Source organism: Prionailurus viverrinus, chromosome D1, assembly GCF_022837055.1.
Source record: "Prionailurus viverrinus isolate Anna chromosome D1, UM_Priviv_1.0, whole genome shotgun sequence".
NCBI classification, from domain to species: Eukaryota; Metazoa; Chordata; class Mammalia; order Carnivora; family Felidae; genus Prionailurus; species Prionailurus viverrinus.
In genome coordinates this window covers 976,953-995,577 of record NC_062570.1, presented here as the reverse complement: position 1 = coordinate 995,577, position 18,625 = coordinate 976,953, and the positions used below count along the sequence as shown (strand labels likewise).

The window sequence follows — 18,625 nt, the reverse complement described above, 5'->3', positions numbered from 1 at the left end:
TCCTGACATCCTCAGGACCCGAGGCCCCTAAACCTGCCTGCCCTTGCTCACTGTATTATGTGGGTTTTACCTTCTGACCCACAGAGATTATTTTCCGCAATTTATGACCCTAGTCATGTCTTTCTGGTGATCTCTTTTTGGTATTTTGTCTGGCAGAGCAGAGACGGGACGTCAAAACAGGACCTGCCGCTCCATGCTGTTCAAAGCCAGATTAGTTGTCTTATACTGCCCAACAAAAATCATATTTATTTATGATCTGTCTTTAGAAAGAATAAATGGCTTAAAGTTTCATAATCACGGTTGTAGTTTAGCATTTTGTAGGGGAATGGATACAAAAAAATAAGCCCGAAATTTTAAGTGCCAAGATCTGCCACAATCTGTATTGTGATTTCCATTTAAATCATAGGCTATTCAGGACACTGTTATGCTTCCAAACATGTTTAAGTCTGGAATCAACAATCTCATTTAATACAACTGCTTACATCTACTTGTCACCAACAGGTATTGTCACAATACCAAACACACTGCCTTTGTAGTCAAACCAACACTACAACTCAGTCATTCCTCTAATCCTCAGCTTCTTCAGCTGTGTCTGGGGACACCGTATGTCCCTTTCGGAGACACTGTGGAGATTCATCTATGCAGAGCACACAATCTGGCCCTGGGGACAAGAGGTGCTCCATAAATGCTACCTCGTTCCTCCCCTGGGGCACTTCTTCCTAAACTTTAAGATTCCTAGTCCTACAGATAATTATGCTGCCCTCTGCCTTCTCCCACTTTACCAGGCCACTCCCGGTTTGTCAGTACACTACAATTCAGAGATACGAATATTTATCTTTCCAGTAAGATCTAAACAGAAAAAATTGGTAGTGCAGTCTTAACTCAACCCTGAGACATCCTTCTCCTTTAGTGAAACACACTCCTGGCATTCCAGCACAATACTCAGTACTCGATATATTTCCCCTCAGAAATGTTCTATACATTTGCTATTTCGGTGTGGAGGAGTTGAGGGGATGATCTGAGAACCAATCACATGCAGTGAACACCTCATAAAGTGCAACTTAGAACAAACAGCTATTGGGGAAAATATGTTTTTGGTTCCAAGCAATTAAATAATTTAAACAAGAAACTGCTACGAAATAGCCCATTAATAACTTGACTGATTGCAAAACTGACTCTCGAGCAATACACTTACATATTTCATCTAGTAAGAAGCATCTGAAAATTCAGCTTTCCCCACTGGATTTTTATTAAGAAATACAACATTTAACAAGTTAATATAAATATGTACTGTTGTGAAAATGGACAATAACAAATTGCTTGAAAATAAAGAGGGAAGGATCCTGTGCTTCCCTTCAGTTTTCCAGAATTAAATACTGTTAGCGGTGATCATCAAGGACAGTGAGGGCTGCTGAAGGCTCCTGAATTGGTTGGTAGGCTCTTTTTCAGATCTAAGCTTATTTAACTATTCAAAACCCACATAAAGGGAGAAACAGGAGAGCAAAAGATGAAGGAAAAACAACTCTGCAGAACTGAACAGAAGTTTGCACAAAACTAGCAACAGATATGGTCTCTCTGGCTGACACTGGTGAGGACTTAATTGTGTCTGCCCAAACGCTGTTACCTGTGGACACAAACAGTGCTACAAGCTTTCCCTATGAAGAGCGTATTTCAGTGACCAACACAACCCCGCTGATCTACGGAAGCTGGAATGATTCCCTCCAGAAGCATCCTGCTCTTTACCTTCTCAGTATCTCACGCATTTCAACAAAGCAGAGCAGCGCACCCACAGGAGCCTGGCAGAGATCTCACAAGCAGGGGAGAAACAAAACAGGCTTTGTTTCCCAGGAAAAGGGGGCAGGGCGGCTAAAAAAAACAAAAAAAACCAAAAAAAACCAGAACAGCAGTGCGAAGTTCTTCTCTCCGGGATCAACTACTGAAATCCCAAGGTCTCCTCCACTTTTAATAACATTTCTAGAAGGTAAAGAGAAAAAAAAAGTCCTTAAAAAATATGACAGGGTTTTAAAAAAATATTCTGTATTTTAAAACTCAGAGTCTGTGCAGCTTGGATTATGAAATAGTAACTGTTTCAAGTTTCACTTAACAAATCAGTCCTGCAGTCCTGTCAGCTTTATGATAGCAAGCTACGGTCTCAGCAATTACTGAAAAGACACCACCTTCTCAACACACAGGAGGCCATGCCCCCGGCGGGTCTCTTCCCAGACTTCATCTTCAGGACCTGCATTTTCAAATCTCAGAATGTTTTTAAGACTTCATAATTGCTAACCTCAATCTTGAAATATTACAAAGTATTACAGAATGGACACTCAACCATAAACTTTGGGAAAATACATTCAGTCCTAGTGATGCCTTCATTAAGCATAAATTTAAAATTGGAACCAGTGTCTGAACTTTTAAAACGTTAACTTACACCCAGTCCCTCATGACTCAAGAAGGCACGTGTTACTTTGTCTAATATTTTATCAAGTCTCAGACACTGCATGCCTACATATTAGTTTGTTCTTAACATTTAAAAACAAATTTTAGGTTTTGCACATATCTACAAGGACACTGAAGACTCTAAAATAATAGACTTGTTAAAAGAAATGAATGCTCTTGATTAAGCTATGTACTGAAATGGCAGTGTTGTGCCAGGAATGATTTCTTAAAAAGTAAGCTTTATTGGGGTGCCTGGATGGCTCAGTCGGTAGAGCGACCAACTCTTGACCTTGGGATTATGGGTTCCAGCCCCATGCTGGGTGTAGAGATTACTTAAAAATAAAATCTTGGGGGCCTGGGTGGCTCAGTCAGTTAAGTGTCTGACTTGGTTTTGGCTCAAGTCAGGATCTCACAGTTCACGAGCTTGAGCATCGTGTAGGGCTCTGGGCCGACAGCTCCAAGCCTGCTTGGGAATGACCCTCTCCCTCTCTCTCTGCCCCTCCCCTGCTCACGCCGTCTCTCTCTCAAAAGTAAGTAGACTTAAAAAAAAATAAAATCTTAAAAAATAAGTTTTACTGACCTATGTCACCCTTTTAACAGTTTGTATAGATTCACAGAATTGTGTAGCCATCACCAATTTCAGAACATTTTCATCCCCTGAAAGAGACTGGGTATCCTCAGCACTACACTTCCTGTGCCCCCAACTCCAGGAGACGGTGACAGATTTCCGTCTGTAGATGTGCTGATCCTGGACAGAACGGAGTAAAACAGTATGTGGCCTCTGGGACTGGCGGGTTCCACCGTGCACGTTTGAGGTTCAACCATCTTTGCAGCGTGTACCAGCGTGTACCAGCATCTCCTGTCTTTTGGCTGCCGAGTAACACTCCACCATGCGGATGTAGCACCCTTTTCATCCGTTCATCAACTGACGGGCACCTGTGTCATTTCCACTTCTCGGCTGCTGTGAAGGACACTGCTGAGTACTCGTGTTCAGGTGTCTGTGCAGATGCTCGGTTTCCACTTCTTCTGCATAAACACCTAGGAAAGGACCTGCGAGGCCCTAGTGCGACTGTGTGTCCAACTCAAGGATCTGCCAACACCGTTTTCCAAAACGGCTGTATCAGTTTTCAGTCCCCTCAGCACCGAGTGAGGGTTCCAACTTCTCCATATTCCGGTCAACTCTTGCACAGTCTGTCCTTGATTTTAGCAGTCTGACCGGCTACCAGCCGGCATCTCACTGTGGTTTTTTTTAGGTGACAGCAGCTCACCTCCTCCAGACCCCGGCTCCAGGCCCCAGCTCAGGGCTTGGCTGCAGGCTCTGAGCCCCAGGGCCCAGGTCTCATCACAGGCAGGGGGTGGGGAGTCCCTCATCCCTCAGTCCCTCCCTCTCACACTCTGTACTTTGCTCCTTTCCCAAACATCCACCCACAGGCCCCCAAAACTGGGTTTAAGACTTTAAATCTCTAAACTGTTTAAAAAATACTGACAACAAACCATTATTTAGGTCAATTCAACTTCTTTCAAACATCTATCCAGAGACTGGCATGAAAGGGGCTCCTGGGTGGCTCAGTCGGTTAAACGTTTGACTTCAGCTTGCGTCGTGATCTCACGGTTCGTGAGTTGAGCCTTGCACTGGGCTCTGTGCCGACAGCTCAAAGCCTGGAGCCTGCTTCGGATTCTGCATCTGCCCCTCTCACTCTCTGCCCCTCCCCCGTTGAAGCTCTCTCTCTAGCTCTCAAAAAATGAGTAAACATTAAAAGGAAAACATTTTTTTTATAAAGATTTTAAGCTTTAAAAATTCCACATGGATAACGCCCGTAAAAAAAAAGATGTTTCTTCCTTATGTGACTGCATACGTAAACCACCATCAAATACAAACTACATGCAAACTCACTAACACACGTGTGCTCACCGTTGGTGAGACTGCTTTTATCATCATGGATCAAGTTTTTGGGCACCATCCTCCTGAATGTAACATTAAAAAGCAAAAACCAAACATGATAAAACAAACCACACGTACACAAATAAACAACAAAACTCCGGTACTGAAATTATTTTGATATTCTATAATCTTCGGCGTTAAAACACTCATTTCAAAAAATAGATATTCATTTCACTAAGTGCTTACTTAAGTTAAAAAAAAGCATAAAATAAGGGTAATAATTGCTGACAATCTCGAACTGTGTTTTAAGTCAGACTTCACTACGTACACAGCCTGGGATATTACTTCACATCAGCTTCCATCAGGCTTTTGACTTTTCTATCAGAGCAGCTTTACAGGAGTTCTCCATTTTAGAAACAAAGCATACCAAAGATGCACCATCTTTAAGGCAGCCAAGCTGAACCCTGCTAATGTAAGCATTTTTAAACTCCTCTGCACCCAGAGACTGAGTGAGGACCAAACTGTTCGACGCAGAACGCCGCCCCCCTCCCCAATCAGGTCTGTTTCCTGGGCATACGCACCACGGGATCAGGCTCATCTTTAGGTTAAGGGCTGAAAGATTTCTCTGTCTCCTCTTCAAAAGTACTTCCCAGCTGTGACCGGAGGGCCAAGCGCTAAACTGAGATGATGCAATAAAAAGTCCAAAAGTGTCTCTGAAACCTCATGGGCTCGAGTCCGTAAGGCTGCTGGGGAGTAGCCTTAAGCAAGGGTCCAAAGCAGTCACAGAAGAACCCACAATCTAGCATCCTTTATTAAATTTTAATTAAGCGCCAGAAATAATTCTCAAAAAGCATCCAGTATAATCTCATCACATGTAAGTCAAGAGAAGTCAGGTACTCTTCCGAGTGAGTTGGGTTATTCTGTGGTACCAGAAAAGCTCAGATCTCGATTCCCGATTGAGCAGGTAACATCTTCTGCATCAGAGCTCACCTGAACTCAGCACATTACGGAATAACCACTACACAGTAAGCGGGAGGCTAGCTACCTTCTGTCCTTCTGTGGATGTGAAAACAGGATGTTTGGAAGGCATACAAAAGTTGAGACACACCCTAATTATCTTTCTCAGTGGAAAACGCACACATAAAAAAAGACTACCTTGTGTGTTACATTTAAAGAGTCAGTAGTAAAACGGTGTCCAGGGAAGGGGAGCGACCTGGTTGAGATCCCAGAACTCTTAGTGCACGAAAAAAAAAAAAAATGGACAAACCACAGTAGGACAGAGAATGCTTCTGGGATTGAACTGTATTCACAAATCTGACGGGAAGTAAATTTCTAGGTAATAAAGGGACACATACTTTCTGGTCATTAGAACTTTCCTTAAATAGAACAAACTGCTAAGCTCCTACTCTAGGGAAAGGTCAAACCTGAGGCTGGAAGACAGGCTCTTAAGGACATGATAGAGGTGGCATGATAATCCATCCGGACGGCTTCACACTCCGCTGCCATCGGGCCATCTCTTCTGTAACTGGAAACCTCCGAGTAATTTCCTCAAGGTGAGTCACAATAGAAATACATTAACCATTGTCACCTTCTTCCCTCTGAAATGTCCACGCATCAGTGTTGATGAATTAGGGGTGTTCCTAAAACAATAACTGCATGGAATCTAAATTTCAAAACACTTCTAGGTCTGAAAAGATCAAGTTCAGATTCCAGTTCTGTCACAGAACTATAGAACCTTGGACAGGTCACAGTTTCCCTACGTCTCACAGGAACACCTATTTTGAGCAATTCTTCGTATGTCTTCCCCCATTATTTTTTTTTAAGCACGTATGTGTTGGTGTGGGGAGTCAACAGCGACTGAGTGGCACTGGTGAGTGAGGGCCAGGGATGCTGAGCGCCCCCAGCCCCAGAATACCACTTTTCACCGCCCAGCTACATCTTGACAAATGCGGGTTAGAGGCATTATACATTTCTTTCCAGGGCCAAATTTTGGGAGGTTTATGCATTAAACTTTTTTCATTAGCAACAGTTCTTCTTACCTAAAATACAATGAATTATCTTTTTCCCTCTCTCCTAAGGAGTGAATAATGCAGTCTACAACCCAGTAGGTACAATTTGGGATCATCAGGAAAGATTTAAAAGAGTGTAAGGAAAAAAAATACTTTAACGCATGATTATCCAGACACTTGTTTTAGTAAAATTCAAATGGTTAGATGTTGACATTCTATCCACCCAAGACTCCATTCACGGAGATAAGTTCAGTGTCCACGGCCTTCAGTGCATTTTCCTGTGTCCACTAGAGCAGACTTAGGTATTCAGTTGGTCATTAGGCACATTTTCATCAAAAGTAAAGTACCACTTCACTTATTACAACAGCTATCGAGAATATTTGGTGTTAAAAAGAAAAGGTTAATGTATATCTAAAAAGTTAAAATTTTTAATAAACCCCTCATTATTGATGCAAAGATTTAACCCTGATTAAGAAATATGTGCTTGGGGCACCTCGGTGGCTCAGTTGGTTAAGCGTCTGACTTCGGCTCAGGTCATGATCTCGTGGCTTGTGAGTTCGAGCCCCATGTCCGGCTCTGTGCTGACAGCTCAGAGCCTGGAGCCTGCTTCAGATTCTCTGTCTCCCTCTCTCTCTGCCCCTTCCCTGCTCATGCTCTGTCTCTCTGTCTCAAAAATAAATAAAACATTAAAATAAAATAAAATAAATAAAAAAGAAGTATGTGCTTAACTTTGGCTATGAGTCTTAATAAATTTATCTATTCTTCTTTTTTTCATTTTAGTTATCTTTATTTTAGGAAATTCTCTCTCTCTCTCTCTCTCTCTCTCTCTCTCTCTCACACACACACACACACACACACACACACACACACACACGCACGCACACCAAGTTTTGGGAAACTGAAACAAAGAACCAAAATCAACATCTGGGTTTTAATTACCTTTGACATTTCTGTGCACAGAATTTCTATGCACAGAACTGTTAGGAATTAAAGACTATTCTGTTTTTGCCACACCAGATTGTTCATTACATCGTTTAAGACTCAAAAGATCTATTTTTTAGCCCAAATCTCTAGTTCCAATATTCCATTTACACCAAACATGTTTTTTTCCAGTGGTACCATCAGCACCTATTTCCAGAAACACAAATTGCTAATATTATTTAATATGTCCTTTTATACAAACAGTAAGGACAGTAACATTACACAAAAGATGAGTCCCCTGATTATTAGTGTTTTGGAGATCTTTCATTCTAAAAAGATATGATATTTTTGTGTGTTTTCATTAGGGCTTTTACCAGACACTATTCATAGGACTATTACACAACAAGGAAATGTTTAAAACTTGAGACTCTTCATGTTTACAATACATTTACATATTTTAAATCTCCAGGAAAAAGTCATCATATGAAGTAATGTAACAGCCTACATAATATTCAGGCACCAATTCCTAATTGGATTAATTCAAAATTCCTGACAGGAATCCTTAAAAACAAACAAAACCCCTTCTTTTCTCAAAGCCAATAAGTATCAGGGAATCCTTATTGTCAGTGATGTCACTTCATGATTTGTTACAAATTACTAGTAAATTCTCTAAAATAACGTAAATGTCAAAAATGTATAGTTTTTAAATGTTAAACAAGAAAATCGGATGAAAGAAAAGCAATCCACAAATTACTCTTTAATTTCCTAAAGTCATATGGATAATTTATTAACTTTCTGCAGGAAGGAGGACGGACACAGGATTCTAAAATGTAAGAGGCTGGTGTCTGAAGAAGGGAAGGGATGTCAAGCTCACACAGCTTGCACGGAGGTGGATCCTTCTATTCCACAACGTCACAAGAGAAGATTAACTTGACCCAAGCTAAACACAGGTAAATAATACAGATTTGGGGAGTACAGGAAAGCAACCTCACAACCACGAAAACAAGAACCCACTGTTTGTACGTGCACAGCTCAAAGGGTCAGAAAGCGGACATCTGTATTTTTCTGGCAGAGATAAAACCCACTCCTGTCTCGAACCTCAGACTTCATGAGCACCCCAGCACTCAGCAGCCTGGCTCTAACCGCCAGAGCCCCAGCCTGGAGAAGCCCCCGCCCCCCTGTTACACTGGGGCTCTGATTGAAAAGGTCTGGAACAGATTAAAAGTCAGGCCACAAAATAAAAAGCTCTGGCAGGCTATCAAGCCTGTCTGGAAGACACACACACAGTGGGCCCAAACAGGGAAACTATGGGCAGTAAGAGAATTTTATGGAACTTTTCTTTGGAATATGCAATTGAATGTGCGTATGCATGTGCTGAAGGCAGGGTGGGAGAATTGTTTTCAGTACTCTTCCTTACTCAAAACAAAAGACCAAGCTCTGTGCATAATTAATGGATCTACCTAGGGTCACGGTCAAGTTGCTTTATTTCACTATTTTAACTGAAAGCACTTACAGAAAAAAACAAAGCAAAAACAACAACAACAACAACTTTGTCCCAATTCCTGATTTCTGGAGTCAGCCAAGAGTTAATTATCATCTTTCATAACCTTATGTTGGGGGGGTGGGGGTGGGGGAAACCACAGACCACTTAAAAAAAATCTCCAAAATGTGGACAAGCTGAATCCATTTCATTAAATATGACTTAAGGAAACATGGCTGTTATCGCTCCAGTCCATACAAATGGCAACATTTATTAAAATTCTCTACCTTACTTTCCTATTTCAACCACAAGGCTTACTGAAGTATTAAATAAAATCTGAAGTTGCAAATTATTAACATGCCACATTACTTTTTTTAACACCCAAACAGACTTTGAAGCTCAAAAGTCTAACATTGAAGCCAAGCGGCTATCCGTCAAAAGGACAGTCTGTTCTCTGATCCACCTTGGCTTCGTGTGAACAGGGGGTCCCAACTAGCCCACCAATGACCAGTCAGCGTGGGGGGAACCCAGATGTTGGAGGTTTCTGAAGGTATACATACAGACATAGCCAAACCGTTCACAATGTTTCTGAGAGGGAAGTAATTTTACCCAAGAAGCTCTGGGCAGAGTTTCTTTTCCCCCCAGGATTGTGTTTTGAAGGCATTCACAGAGTTAATTCCTCCTTCCCGTAAGAGTCCCCACAGTTGTTGTTAGGTCAACCCCGCAGAGCTTCAAAAGCCCCACACTCCTCAGTCTGACCTACTCGATGATCTGCACGTTGTTTTCATTTAGCCGTATCCAGTCCAAAATGCAAACTTCAAAACCACAATGCTTTGCTCCTTTTTAGATTCACTTTTCCGTGGCTTTGGAAGAGTGTCTCAGAAACCCCAATGAAATAATAGAACAGCGGAAAAACACGGGATAAAAAGGCACTAAAGAGGTTGTATATGATTATCAGAATGTGAATGTGTGCATTTGGGAGGGGAGTGTTCCTTTGTGCAGAGGGTGATTTAGAAGGGAATACGGCTTTGCTTTGTTTCCTGAATAAAAAACTAAGGAACCTTCCTTAAAAAAAAGAAAGCCAGTCAGAGGGAGAAGAACAGAGAAAATGCCTTCACTGGCGCCTCCCCAGGGTGACAGCTCCAGCCCAGTGGAGGACAGAAAACCAGACAGCCTCCAGCACAGGCCACTCCTCGCTGCAGGTGCACAGAAGCAGACGCTGGGTCAGGACCAAAGCCGGCATCCCAGGCCTTACAGCAGCGTGGCAGCCTGACTAGCACTGCAGTTAGAAAGACCGTTTTACGCACATTCACTGCGTCGCTCAAAGGGTGAAAGGAGCAGGACTCTGGTTAGTAAGCTGCCACAAGCTGTCCCACCCCACCTCCAGCCCAGGCGCCCGGGCTGCAGAGCAGACTCACACCTGCATGTGTCAGGTGCAGAGTGAACATATGTAAGGAGGTATAAAAGCAGGACTGGAAAAGCTGGCTGGGCAGTCCTCCTGTTCAATACTAGAAAGCAACGCAATTTTATTTCAGGGGATGTTCCCAAATTCACACACACACACACACACACACACACACACACACACACAGTTATCAAAAATATCTAAAAAAGGTTTTGAGTTGAACCTTTACCAAAACGAGGGTCAAGCCTCGGGTCTAGCCAAGAGGTGGTCTTGTTCTTATGGTTTATATAGTAGATTTCTCCATCCTGAGTCATGGCTTGTTCCCATCCGTCAGGCAGAGGACCTATAAATACAGAAAGAAAAAAAAATCACCATTGGTTTTTACTTGGCAGAAACAAAAAAACAAGGGGGGGGGACTGCATATTTAAAAACAAAACGTCACAGAATTGAGCAGACGTTCAGAGGAGAAAAGGAAACCTGTATCCCGATTCCTGACCCGTCTCCACTTCTTTATACAAACTACTAATTAATAAATGACTACAAGGCTCTTCGGCGAGGGGCACTGCAGTCCACAAGTGTCAGGAAAAGGTGCCGTTTCAGCAACCCAGAAGTGGCTGGGGGAGGTGGGCGAAGAAGGGGGCAGGGTTCCCCATCTGAAAGCTATGGAGAGAGGGAGCAGCACCCGGGAAGGGAGCTGGGAGATTCCTGCACCTTCCTGGGGGGAGGAAGCTACAGTACGGCTGGGCTGTGAGGGCTGCAGCAGGAAGAGGGGGGCCCAGGGCAGACCTGTGAGTTCCAGGTACCTCTGGGCCCACCTGCACGCCTACCCCAGGATCCAGGGAGGTGAGTCAGGTGGAGACGGGAGTCGGAGCGCTGGCTGGAATTCCACGAGGTACAGGTGTGGATGGGCGGAACCGAGGGCCATTCCAAGTGGATGGTGCATGTGCGCTCCCCGAACCCCCACAGCAGCGGCACGGACCCCACTCCAGCGGCAACACTGAACCACGACAGGGCTCCATGTGCTACCACATCGCACAGCTCACTCCACCCTGCATGGCCTGAGTCCTCTTTTCCTCCACGTACCAGCCCTGGCAGGTGCCGGCCAGCCCTAGGAGTGACCCTGAGGGGGCTCTGCACATCCCCCCCCCCCCCCCCCCCACTGCCCACGGCCACAGGCCAGTCGGCTTCGTGCCTGACACCGGGCACTGATGGGGTCGCACGCACTCCTAAACGGCCCCCCCGCCCCGCCCGCCGGCTTGGGGCACCCAGTGCCAGCCGCGTCCAGGGCTGCAGCTTGCTGGCAGGGCCGGTGTCTATCAGCAGGCGAGTGGGAAGTAACCTCGGTGAACACGACAGACCCACCCGCTTTTCTCAGCGGCAGTCACTGTCGAGTGGGCTCGACGCCACTACTGGGAAGGCAGAACCTCCACAAATGAACCCCGATGGCTGGGCTCCACCTTTTCTTGGGAAGAGGGCCCGGTGGCAAATCGCTTTTGACATTCCAAGTTCCTGAGCAGCCGAGAGAGGAACAAGTCAGCAGCAGTCGCGGGATGGTTCCGGACACCTCCCCCAACGGGCCCTGCCACCGTCCCCGAGCCTGCCCCCCGTGCAGGTACCTCTGCCTTTTCTACTGGTTATGGCTCTCCACCAAGAGCACCATCCTGGACACACACCTGCCTCCCCTGTCCCCTCCACCCGGCAGGGAGGCACCACTGCACTGTCTCCGCCTCGTCTGCACCGGGGTATCGCTAAGAACTCAGCCTCCCAGAGGCAGCAGCTCTTCCTTCTTCACCACTGGGGAGCCTCCTTCAGAGCCCAACTTCTCACCACGCCCCCTATTTCCAGGGTCTTCTATCGAACAGCCACCAGGCTTTCCTCCTTCAGATGTCACCCCTCCCATCAGCCTTCCCTGACCACACACATTAGTTTTCTCTTCGAGGCTGCGTTCCCATGTACGGGACAGAGCTGCAATGACCTGTCTGTCCTGCCAGTGACCTGCTCACCCAGCCTTTAGGGCACAGGCCGGCAGACCCTGCACAGTAAATACCTGAGGAAGAATGGAGGGCCTCCCTTTGAACATTCCGAACCTTCTGTAAATGAGCTTAAAATCATGTAGTACATACACTTCAATTAATAGGTTTATAAACAAAAATGATGTTATTAAATTCAGTACTTTGTGCTCCTTAAAGCAAACTTTTTATTCCTAAGTGTATTTATTTTTACAACTCTTTTTTTAATGTTAACAACTACAGAAAGGCAGAATGGAAAAAGACTAAGGAACGCCTGGGTGGCTCAGTCGGTTAAGCGTCCGACTCTGGATTTTGGCCCAGGTCTTGATCTCACGATTTGTGAGTTTGAGCCTGGTGTTGGGCGTCAGGCTTCACATGGACAGCATGGAGCCTGCTTGGGATTCTCTCCCCGCCTCTCTCTCTACCCCTGCCCTGCTCACTCTCTCAAAAATAAGTAAATTAAAAAAAAAAAAAAAAAAAGGAAAGAAAAAGCCTAAGTTTTTTGTGTCCTACTCACCAGGGAAAAAACTAAACAACTTCAGTTTTTAGTTTTGTGATATGTTCTGCATTTCTTCCTCATGCATGTGTTTTGATAACACATGTATACCCACACATGTCATACTCTACCTGTCCCATACTGGCTTTACTCACTAAATATATTATTGGCATCTCTTCTTGACACAGCACATAGATCTTTTTCCTTTTAATGCTTCATATATATTTCAGAGACGTCGTGGGTTCCATTCCAGACCACTACAATAAAGTGAGCCAAATGAATTTTTTGGTTTCTTGGTGCATGTAAAGTTACGTTTACGGTAGTGAGAAATAGCGTTATCTCTAATAAAAGTAACAATGTGCATACCTTAATTAAAAAATACTTATAGCTAAAAAATAGTAACCATCAGCTGAGCTTTCAGCAAGGTGTGCCCTTTTTGCTTGTGGAGGTCCTGCCTCAGTGCAGAGGGCTGCTGACTGGTCAGGGTGCTCAGCATGGCCATGGCAAGTTCTCAAAATGTTCTCAACAATGAAGTTGGCTCTATCAACTGACCCTTCCTTTGATTTCTCTGGAGCACAGGAGGCTGTCGGATGGCATTTTACCCACAGCAGAAGTTCTTTCGAAAGTGGAGCCCATCCTCTCAAACCCTCTGCTGCTATATTAACTAAGTTCGTGCCCTATTCTGAATCCTGTGTTGTCATCCCAACAGTCTTCGCAGCGTCTCCACCAGGAGTAGATTCCATCTCAAGAAACCACTTCCTTTGCTCGTCCGTTCGAACCAACTCTTCACCCATGTACGTTTGATCCCGAAACTGCAGGTCAGTCCATCTCCAGGCTCCACTTGTGATTCAAGTCCTCTTGCTGTGTCCACCACGTCGGCAGCAACTTCCTCCCCGGAAGTTCTGGGCCCCGCAAGTCATCCCTGAGGCTGGAATCAATGTCCTCCAAACTCACGTTAATGCTGATGCTCTCTAACTTCTTCCTATGAATCACGACTGTTCTTAAAGCATCTAGAATGGTAAAAACACTTGCCAGAGATTTTCAGTTTACTTTGCCCAGATTCAATCAGAAGAACCACTGCCTTATGAAATGTATTTCTTAAATAATAAAAGACTTACTTGAAAGTAGAAATGACTCCTTCCCTCCTTAAACCTCATGAACCAAGCTCCACTCGCTTCAGACTTTTCTTCTGAAGCTTCCTCATGTCTGTCACCCTTCACGGAATTGAAGAGAGTCAAAGCCTTGCTCTGGATTAGGCTGTGGCTCACACGAACACTGGGAATGGTCTGATCAGCGTGGAGGCTGCTTGGCTTTCCTGTTCATGTGTTCACTGGAGAAGCACTTTTCAGGTCCTTCAAGAACTTCTTTGCACTCACAACTTGGCTGACTATTTGGCACAAGAGTCCCGGCTACTGGCCTGTCTCAGCTTTCACGTGCCTTGCTCACGGGGTTCGATCATCTCCAGCTTCTGACTTAATGTGACAGACGTGTGACTCTTCCTTTCACTTGCACACTGGGAGGCCACTGTAGGGGCACTAATGGACCCAATGTCCCTACTGCTGTGTCTCAGGGAAGAGGAAGGCCGAGGGGGGAACTGCCGTCAGTGGGGCAGACACAACACAGGGTTTACTGATTATGTTCGCCGTCTTACGTGTGCATGGTTCACAGCACCTAAAACGGTTCTAACAGTAACATCAAAGATCACGGATTACCAATTGCTGTTAACAAATATAGTAATGAAAAAGTCTGAAATATTATGAGAACTGCCAAAATGTGACAGAGACATGATGTGAGCAAATGCTGCCGGGAAAACGTGTGACAGACTTGACTGATGCAGGGTGGCCACAAACATTCAGTCTGTAACAAACACAGCGTGTGAGAAGCCCGATGAAGTACAACACGTTAAAATGAGGCATGCCTGCATCAGAATTCACTTCTCCCTTTTCACAAGTTTAGGGGCCACAGGCGTTTTTCAATTTTGTCAGCGTAACGCACAACCGCTGGGGGCAGCTACGACAGCGCCAGTAAGGACACGGTCACACAGATGAAACACAGGGACATTTGGAGATGTCATCCACCCAAGGTCGACTGTAAACTTGCTCAAGGTAAAATCTGAACTCAGATCTCTGACTTGAGAGTTTCTGCTTTTAAACCATACAATATGCTCCTTCCCAAAGACATAAAACCTATTTCCCAAGACTTATGCATTTCCATACATTAAATTTGCAAAATGGAAATAGTGACTTTATCGCTTTATATCCAAGTTAAATCATTAAGTACTTACCATATTTATTATATGTAAATATTATTTGTTATATGTAAATCAATAAATGTTTAGTATTTCACTAAAAACAGCAAACTTCAAAAATTAAGTTCAGGAAACTTCTCACTGATACCATTCTTATTTATGCACCATCAACAATCAAAACTGAACCTCTGATGGCCCTCATTTTAGACACGAAGGTACAGAGGAGAAACAATCCCAGTGCAAACTACTGACTGCTGCCGATTCTCACACCTATTTCTACTTGAGGTAGGTGCATATGAAATACAAGTACTGGGGGCGCCTGGGCTCAGTCAGTTAAATGGCCGTCTTCAGCTCAGGTCATGATCGTGCAGTTTGAGAGTTCGAGCCCCACATCAGGCTCGGTGCTGACAGCACGGAGCCCACTTCAGATCCTCTGTCCCGCTCTCTGCCCCCTCCCATGCAAGCGCTCTGTCTCTCAAAAATAAACATTAAAAATGTTTAAAAATTACTGTACAATTAATTTTAGAAGCATGCTAACATGCAAAACAGAAAAGAAAAGAACGCTTTATATATTCATCTGTATTTTTCATTTAACATTCTGGGTAAATATGATGTTACATGGAAAGAGATGGTTCAAAATAGATACCGAGAAAGGTACTAATCAAAGGCAAAGGCACAGATGAGCAAAGATTACCTTAAAATAGTGTTGCACCACAACTGAATCCTTAGTAGCAGAAAAAGATAACAGACAAGAAACAGATCTTCAACCTTAAATGTGAATGAAAGAAAACAATATATCGGGGTGCTGGGTAGCCCCGTCAGTTGAACGTCCAACTCCTGGTTTTGGCTCAAGTCATGACCCCAGAGTTGTGGGATCGGGTCCCATGTTGGTCTCCATGCTGAGCATGGAGCCTGCTTCATATTCTCTTTTTTTCTCCCTCTGCCCTTCAAATATATACAGACATATAGTCAGATCTGGGCTACACACACACACGCACACGCACACACAGAGATTTTTAGTTAAGTAGTCCTTAGAAGAAATCCAGTGACTTGATCCTTAATGCAGGATTCTAAGTCATTCTGCTAAACTAATAAGCTAACTGTTGAATAACCATGAAAGGGGCGCCTGGGTGGCTCAGTCGGATGAGCGTCCAACTTCGGCTTGGGTCGTGATCTTGCGGTCCATGAGTTCGAGCCCCGCGTCGGGCTCTGTGCTGACAGCTCAGAACCTGGAGCCTGCTTCTGATTGTGTCTCCCCCTCTCTCTGACCCTCCCCCCATTCATGCTCTGTCTCTCTCTGTCTCAAAAATAAATAAACGTTAAAAAAAATTAAAAAAAAAAAGAATAACCATGAAAAGCACAGAGAGCAAGAGCGACAGACTGAGTCACGGATTACACAGGCTCCTCAAAGTTTGACTCAAACATGTGTTTGGGCTAACCTTAAGACACAGTAAAGTACTGAGTCCAAGGGGAAATCTGGGTTTCCCACAAAACTACATTCTTAAGAGAAAACCACAGGAATTGATCAAAATAAATTTAGAATGATCTTTGAGTTCAATTTATATTCTGATTTAATGTGTTATATATAAATTTCTTCAATATGGAGCACACGAAATGAAGCAAATGTAAGTAGCCAAATTTTATTTTATTTAAATCAGATGATCTTAAATCTGTGCTCAAAATCACCAGGAAAGCCCCACCCTTAGGAGTCCAGGTTCAGAAGGTTCGCCCATAGGGCACTGATGGTGCCGGCCTGGGGACACTTACAACCGCTGAGGGCTGGTCAGGCGGCACCTCTACACCCCAAGTGTCCACTAGCAGGTACCGTGGGCGGCTCAGAGCCCCAACCATCAAGCGCTGCAGGTCTGGGAAAGGCACCACCTTTGCCGGGAGAGGGCGACGCGAGCGGCTATGTCCACCAGGACCAAACAAGTCCTGAGTGGTGCTCTTCCTGTAAACACGTGAAAAACCTGAATGGCTCCAGCAACCATTAAGGAGAAGCAGCTCACAGGTCTTCTGCCCGTGAGAACTACGTGGAACTAAAGAGCGGGGACCCTGGAGGTGAGACGAGTAGGTGAGATCCCCGGATTCTCACCGGTGACTTGGCCCGACACCACGTCTGGCTGAGAAAGCTTTTCTGTCCCGGTGGAAATGAAGAGCCCTCACTCGTCATCTGGCTCTAACTGGCTGTGTGTTTCTGTCCAGGCCAGAGGGGGAAGTGCCTGCACACAGCAGTGTCCGTTTCTGTGCACACAGTGCATTTTTCTATTCTATTGTCTAGCAGAGGGCCGAGGGCCCTCTACTCAGAAAGGGGAATAAATGTCTGAAACTAATCAACATGGAATTCAATTAAAATCCTTGATTTACGCTCATGAAACAGTGTTTTTTTCCGTGTAAGTTCAACCTCTCCATTATCCAGCATGACTTAAACCAAAGACACAGAGATAGTTACCAAGGTCCTACTACATCCAGATACGCTTCTGGGACTGGAGATGTACAGCTGTGAGCAGACCAATCCCTGTCTCATGGAGCTTCTGTTCTAGCCGGGAGGACAGACAGATATGGACAGAAGAGTGCTGGCTAATGAGTGCACTGAGGAAAAAGACATAAAGCAACACGGATGCAAAACACCTGGAAAGGGTCTTTTATTTTTTTATTTTTTATTTTTTATTTTTTTATGAAATTTATTGACAAATTGGTTTCCATACAACACCCAGTGCTCATCCCAAAAGGTGCCCTCCTCAATACCCATCACCCACCCTCTCCTCCCTCCCACCCCTCATCAACCCTCAGTTTGTTCTCAGTTTTTAAGTCTCTTATGCTTTGGCTCTCTCCCATTCTAACCTCTTTTTTTTTTTTTTCCTTCCCCTCCCCCATGGGTTCCTGTGAAGTTTCTCAGGATCCACATAAGAGTGAAACCATATGGTATCTGTCTTTCTCTGTATGGCTTATTTCACTTAGCATCACACTCTCCAGTTCCATCCACGTTGCTACGAAAGGCCATATTTCATTTTTTCTCATTGCCACGTAATATTCCATTGTGTATATAAACCACAATTTCTTTATCCATTCATCAGTTGATGGACATTTAGGCTCTTTCCATAATTTGGCTATTGTTGAGAGTGCTGCTATGAACATTGGGGTACACGTGGCCCTATGCATCAGCGCTCCTGTATCCCTTGGATAAATTCCTAGCAGTGCTATTGCTGGGTCATAGGGTAGGTCTATTTTTAATTTTCTGAGGAACCTCCACACTGCTTTCCAGAGCGGCTGCACCAATTTGCATTCCCACCAACAGTGCAAGAGGGTTCCCGTTTCTCCACATCCTCGCCAGCATCTATAGTCTCCGGATTTGTTCATTTTGGCCACTCTGACTGGCGTGAGGTGATACCTGAGTGTGGTTTTGATTTGTATTTCCCTGATAAGGAGCGACGCTGAACATCTTTTCATGTGCCTGTTGGCCATCCGGATGTCTTCTTTAGAGAAGTGTCTATTCATGTTTTCTGCCCATTTCTTCACTGGGTTATTTGTTTTTCGGGTGTGGAGTTTGGTGAGCTCTTTATAGATTTTGGATACTAGCCCTTTGTCCGATATGTCATTTGCGAATATCTTTTCCCATTCCGTTGGTTGCCTTTTAGTTTTGTTGGTTGTTTCCTTGGCTGTGCAGAAGCTTTTTATCTTCATAAGGTCCCAGTAATTCACTTTTGCTTTTAATTCCCTTGCCTTTGGGGATGTG

At 44.5% G+C, this 18,625-nt stretch overlaps 1 protein-coding gene across 6 annotated transcripts in view; it reads right to left on the bottom strand.

Moving 5' to 3' along the window:
* Positions 1 to 18,625, bottom strand: part of YAP1 (Yes1 associated transcriptional regulator) — a 114,270-nt gene that overhangs the window by 25,187 nt on the left and 70,458 nt on the right. For 3 of the 6 annotated variants that reach the window (XM_047876651.1, XM_047876653.1, XM_047876648.1), the window contains exon 4: positions 10,360 to 10,479. In XM_047876651.1, the coding sequence (XP_047732607.1) occupies positions 10,360 to 10,479 (120 nt within the window). The remainder of the gene's footprint in view (positions 1 to 10,359; positions 10,480 to 18,625) is intronic. The other 3 variants (XM_047876652.1, XM_047876654.1, XM_047876650.1) reach the window with 1 other exon arrangement.